This window comes from Notolepis coatsorum (assembly GCF_963971535.1).
Source record: "Notolepis coatsorum genome assembly, chromosome: 4".
Classification (NCBI taxonomy): domain Eukaryota; kingdom Metazoa; phylum Chordata; class Actinopteri; order Aulopiformes; family Paralepididae; genus Notolepis; species Notolepis coatsorum.
In genome coordinates this window covers 56,600,742-56,607,286 of record NC_140168.1, presented here as the reverse complement: position 1 = coordinate 56,607,286, position 6,545 = coordinate 56,600,742, and the positions used below count along the sequence as shown (strand labels likewise).

The window sequence follows — 6,545 nt, the reverse complement described above, 5'->3', positions numbered from 1 at the left end:
CATACCGGCATTGGACGAATACAAAATGAAAGGACGACGGAACAGAATCCATCGCTCAGAATTTACCGCATAAACTTGACAACAGGCTACATTGTTTCATTCAAGAAGACTAGCCCAGAGCGCCAATCAACATCACAAGTATTTGGATATTATGTATCGAGAAACCATGAACACGCTGCAAAAGGATACCGAAAATACAGGCAAGTTCCTAAAAGAAGCCAATAGGCGACCGTGGGTTTCAATCGTCATAAATTGTTTCCCCATTTAATTTTACATAGCCTTTAATTAAGACCTAACTTAAAAGAATGTGCATAGGGGCAATCAATAGCCCTTTCTAAAAGGTTAGCGTATAGACAAAAAAATGAACTTCCAGTTTGGGAATGACAGCCATCTAAGTAACAAATCACTGTTGATTAATTATAGCCTACCTATTATCAATAATGATTTCTCTACAGGTTGATTTAGATAAACTTGAGAATTTCAGTTTCATAAGCAATTTTATTTGATTGTGCAGTCTGCCTTAACTAAAGGAATGCAGCAACACCTCCTGTCAGCTCTGCGTTGACCGTTACAGTCGTGTGCTAGGCTTTCAACAGCCAACAACATTTTTTGGAAGATAGATGGTCCCGTCGTATTCGTTGTTCAGGTAAAGGTAAATGGGCCTAGCCCATTGCAGTCCATTTACGGTGCTGCGTAACGCATGTTAAATTCTAAATAATCGAAGAAAAATACAACTGCAAATGTCTGTTTTAAATAATGGCCAACAGTGTATGCATAGGCTATATGTAAGCGGCAGATTGTTATAGGCTACCTCATATTCGACTCAAATCTGTACGGGCTTGTCAATAAGATAATAGTCGTCATGCACGCGCAAACTGCACTGACGCAAGGAAAATACAGAGACATTCTTTAGAGGAAGATAAAACCAGCATGTTGTCAAGTTTGCCAATATGGTTCCACGGTCCCACCCCGCCTTTATCGAAGTGGCTTTCATGACTGCAAGGCAATAATAACCGAAGCCCATTATTCCCACACCATGTCTAATTCCATATAGAGCACTACTTGTGGCTTTCCACAAGTATATGCTACTTTGGCCATAGTCCACATTCCTCACCCATTAAAAGTGAGTGGAAAAACAAGCTAATGAAAGGTGGGTCTGGTTTGCATCATCCATTTATGATGACCATATCAATGACCATAATGAATGAAGGGAATGTTCCTCCCCAGGGCAAAACTTAACAGAACAATGTAGGCTATGCTGAACATAAGTCTATGACTTTCCATCATGTAGAGTAGACTATGCTGAACATAAGTCAATGACTTTCCATCACGTAGAGTAGACTATGCTGAACATAAGTCAATGACTTTCCATCATGTAGAGTAGACTATGCTGAACATAAGTCAATGACTTTCCATCACGTAGAGTAGACTATGCTGAACATAAGTCTATGACTTTCACCATGTATGCTATGCTGAACATAATATGTCTATGACTTTCCATCAGACAGTGAACAGAAGTCTATGACTTTCCACCATTTTAGACTATATGCTGAACATAAGCCTAGGACTTTCCACCTGTAGAAGACTATGCTGAACATAAATCTAGGACTTTCCACCATGTAGACTATATGCTGAACATAAGTCTAGGACTTTCCACCATGTAGAAGACTATGCTGAACATATGTCTAGGACTTTCCACCATGTAGACTATGCTGAACTTAAGGCAAGGACTTTCCACCATGTAGAAGACTATGCTGAACATAATAGGACTTTCCACCATGTAGTCTATGCTGAACATAAGTCTAGGACTTTCCACCATGTAGTCTATGCTGAACATAAATCTAGGACTTTCCACCATGTAGACTATGCTGAACATAAGTCAAGGACTTTCCACCAGACTTTCATGTTTGGAGTAATTCATTATTGCATTGCAAGAGGGCAAGATAATCAATCTTAATGTATTTTGATCAATAACTCTGGTCTACAATTTGCTCAGACAATCTTTGCCTTTCCTCCAAGGCCAAGCAAAGCCCAAAATCAAGAATATTAAAAATCAAACATGCCAGACACGGATACTTGTTGGGAGTATGGTTTATTATCTTAGACCATAGTGAATTGACCACATTGAGTAATTTATCTTCAAGTAGACATCCTGTTTGTTTGGCTTAACAGCAATTCCAGGAAAAGACATTTGAATTGTACATTGGCTAACAGTTGAGCGAATAGTTTCATGCTGAAAGCAAAAACTGCATTCCTTTTCATCGTTTTATCAGCTCAGGCATTAAATGGACCTTGTAGCTTTCATAGGAGATGACCAAGCATGGTCACACTGTTGTTCTCTGTCTGGACACATTAAAGAAATAACTAAACAAGCTGATAAGGTTTTTGAAATGTTATGGATATCACTGTTTATTGTGTTTGCATTAGAGAGGACCATGTTTACGTTTACGATCAATACAATCTATTGTGACTGCAGCTTCATATTTACATTCCACAAACAAAAGTGGTCTCTGCACATCCGTTTCAAGCCTGTAAAGTTCTATAGGCTGTGTGGTTCGCCATCCAAGGAAACCGCATCATATCTAAAGAGCTTTGATGAGCTGGATCCAGAGGATGTGGCTTGGCCCCATCTGGGCTTGAGTTTAAACTGCGAAGAGTGCCCCGGCCGTGTGTAAATCTGGAGATGTTGTGCTGTTGTCTCCAGTCAGACTGCGTCGTCAGCAGAGAGTACTCAGAGTCACTGTAGCGTGCTCTGCTCAGAAGGAGGACCATGCAGTGATCGCACACTTAAAAAGGGTTTCCGTCTCGCTGCGCCGTGGTTATACGCTCACGTGGGGCACACATGTGCTAGTGTTTCTCTACATCTTGTTCGTACCTTTAAAGTTAACGAGCCCTCTGCCAGTGCCACCGACATGAAAGCATCGGGAACGTTTTGTTACTTAATTACTTTCAGCAGTGATTAACATTGAGCCAACACAAACAAGGTGACTGGGGTCAAATAATCAACATAAGTTTAAGATCCAGGGGTACAATCCTCTTTGAAGGGAACATTTTAAGAGGCCTGCCGATCAGATGAATCATGATCTGGAAGATATTTCAGACTTTCAGGCCAATTCTTGGCCTCAGTGTTTAAAGAGGCAACCTGTAATCCAAATGTAAACAAATGGGAACCACCACCATTTATTTTTCATTCTCAAATGGAATAATCTCTTGAAAAGGATAGACTGCATGTGCCAACTAAGTAAACCAACTAAAACGTGTCATGTTTGTAAACATTGCCTAGAAATATGTATATTTATGAATTGTATTTGGTGTTACGATGAGTTAGGGAAGTTCAAAACAATTTGGTTTTCTATTTAGAAGTCAAAACATTTACAACCCAACATTTATGTGGTCAAACAAATGACAGATTGGGTCTTTAAGCTTTTAGGTGTGGGGAGCAGATGTTGTTGCTATTACTTAGCAAAGCTTGTCCAATCACTGGGGCTAACAATTATTTATCTGGAATGTAGCCACTTCCAAATAGCTTCATAAGATACTTAACAACAGGATTGAGGGCTTCTTTATTCTTTTTAACATTGACTTCACTGCTAAAAAGACTAACTCATGCTTGCAATATCTTCTCAAAGGGGCACTTCAGCTAAATACAATGCTGATTTATTTTGCACATAATCTCACACAGATCCAAAAACCCTAAACAGTTTTGCACACATCCATTTAGTTTTATGAGTTATTGAGAGTAATGAGTTTGAATATGGCCACCAGTGACGTCATCGGGGACATTGAATCCTTGTGTTGTGTTAATTTTGGCTCATTGAAACGATAAATTAGCAGTCTCTATAAGACGGTATTGCTATTTTTTCATCTACATCATTTCATGGTGCTGTAATTAACACAAAACAAGGATTCAATATTCCCAATGACATGATCAAACTAATTTACTCTCAGTAACTTGTCAAACTAAATGAATGTGTTCAAAACTGATTAGGGTTTTTGGATGTGTGTGAGATTATGTGCAAAATAAACCAGCATTGTTTTGCCGAAAACACACTGATACAAATGCATTTTGGGTAGACTGAAAGGACTCCCAGCTCATACTTCAGCTTCACATTGTGGTCACATTGTGAACTGTCTCCCTCTCTGGTCACATTGTGAACTGTCTCCCTCTCTGGTCACATTGTGAGCTATCTATCCCTCTCCATGACTGTTATTGGAGAAGTGTTTCAGTAGAAAAACACATAGAAAATCATACATCAAAAACCTTGGTACCAAGGGCTATTATTCTTTTCTGCAATGAAATAAACAACCTGGTTTGAAGGAGGAGAGATACAGTAGGCCCTGTATGTGTCAGAGTAAGCGGTGAATAAGACAGACTCTGCATTATCTTTGTATCATTGACTCCTGACTCTCTCCCCTCCTCCCCACAGCGTTCCGATAGGGCGTGACCGGAGAGCCTGCGCTCTGGACCGACCCGCAACATGAAGACCCAGAAAGCCAAGGGTGCCGAGCCGAGCCCCCCTCCCCGCCAGCGCAGGTCTCGCTTCAGCCTGCGCGGCAGGAAGAAGAAGGACGGGGTGATCCAGGGCAAGCTGCGCATCCGCTCCATGCCGGGCGCCTTCCTGGTGCTCGGAGTCATCGTCGTGGTAGTTGGCACGGCTCTGGCGGTGGCGGGATACTGGCCGTACCGGACGTCCCGGTCCTCCGTCGTGGGACTGGCGGAGGGAGGCGGCGTCTCGGAGCCCCACGCGTCGGGCTGGAGCCTGGGGGCCAAGGGCCTCCTGTCCACCGCCGGCCTCGTCCACAGCGAGCGCATGAAGCTCCTGGGGCCCGTCATCATGGGTGTCGGGCTCTTCATCCTGATCTGCGCCAACACCGTCCTGTACGAGAACCGCGACCGGGAGACTCAGGTGCTGCTGGCGCAGATGCGCAACGTCCTCTGCTCGGTGTCGGCGGTGGTCCCCTCGGCCGACCTGTCTGAAATGGCGGCGGCCAACTCGATGGCCAGACACTACCAGTGGGTGAGCAGTTTACCGGCCGCTCACCTCAACATCCTGTGTCTGCAGCAGCTGGCCACCTCCGAGCCCCTACTGCGCACCAGAGACTCGGGGGAGCAGGAGGACGGGGCAGATGGCAGCTACCAGCAGGCCGTCTTGCGGACGGAGGCCCTCCACCACCAGGAGTCCGCCTCGCCGCCCTCCCTCCGCTCCTCCCGCTCCAACTCCTCCACGGCGGACTTCAACACACGGGCCGGCGCCGAGCCCGGGGGGAGCCTCAACCGCCGGCCCGCCCCGCTCGTCAAGCTCAACAACTGTCTGGTGTCGGCCAGCTCCATGTCCACCCTGGGAGGGGGGGACGACTGCGAGATCCCTGCCACCCAGCCCAGGCGCTGCCACAGTTTGAGCTACAGGACTAACCCCCATGGTCCCCAGACCGCCGCGCCGCGTCTGGAGGAAGGGGCCCCGAGACCCGGAGGCGGGGAGGGTCAGATAGTTAGGCCCAAGCCCGTGAGGAGAGAGCCCGGCTCCGAGGTGTGCGTAAACATGACGGGGCGGGGGGCCGCGGGGCCAGCGGACCTCCCCCCGGTGGAGGAGCAGACACACAGCAGCTGGCCACGGCTGGACCTGGGCTGCGCCCGGAGGTACCTGAAGCTGGACAACAAGGAGGACTCGGTGGACAAGCTACTGGACCAGCTGGAGCAGCAGTGCTCCCAGTGGGATAAGAGCTTTGGTTCGGGGCCTTTCCAGTGAGCGGTGAGGCCACATCAGTTTCTGGGGTCATATCAGATGACGAGAGAAGGATCTTTGTGGACGTAATGACTACTAGACCAGTGGTTCTCAACCCGTTTGCCACGGTCACCCTGATGTGCTGCGAAGTGAGAAGTGTGCTGTGGAATTTTAGGATGACCGATTCATTTCTTTATAAAGCCTCATAAAATTATTTCTAAATTACATACATTTATATTCAACAGAAATATTTGTGTCAGCAGCCAAAATGTACAACTATTTGTAAAAGTCTATGCCTATGTAATGCAAAAAAAATCAAGTCAGTTTTGGTAACAGGATAATGGGGAATAATTATTTGGCTGCATATCAAATGTCATGACTCACATAATGAGCTGCTAGCGAAATCATACGAATGAATTCTATGTGATGCAGACAGATTTCTTGCACAGAGGCCCCGCTAACTAACTAACAAAAAGGGAGGCAGTCCACATCAAGGAAAAATAGCAAACACTGGCAACAGACAGTATGAAAATAATGTTGCGTATCGTTACTTTGACTGTCTGGAGATGTCAATAGCACTCAACCCACATGCGTCATCGGCAGGGGAAAGTTATGTCACCTAACTTCACTAATGCCAACTTGAAAACGAAGCTTCCCTTCCACAGATAATGTTAGCTGTCCTTTCTCACCCTTCCACAGACAATGTTAGCTGCAGCAGATTTAGGCAATTCCCTCTCTCCCTTTCTCCCTCTCTCCCTCTCTCCCTCACCTACTGAGTCACTCAAATTGTGACCATAATTAGACAGTTATATACTACAGTCC

At 45.5% G+C, this 6,545-nt stretch overlaps 1 protein-coding gene across 1 annotated transcript; it reads left to right on the top strand.

Moving 5' to 3' along the window:
* Positions 1 to 34: 34 nt before the first annotated feature.
* tmem200b (transmembrane protein 200B) lies at positions 35 to 5,888 on the top strand. Its single transcript, XM_084312987.1, has 2 exons — positions 35 to 200; positions 4,428 to 5,888. The coding sequence occupies exon 2, from the start codon at positions 4,479 to 4,481 to the stop codon at positions 5,745 to 5,747; it is 1,269 nt and encodes a 422-aa protein (XP_084169113.1). The 5' UTR covers positions 35 to 200; positions 4,428 to 4,478; the 3' UTR covers positions 5,748 to 5,888.
* The last annotated feature ends 657 nt before the right edge of the window (positions 5,889 to 6,545 follow it).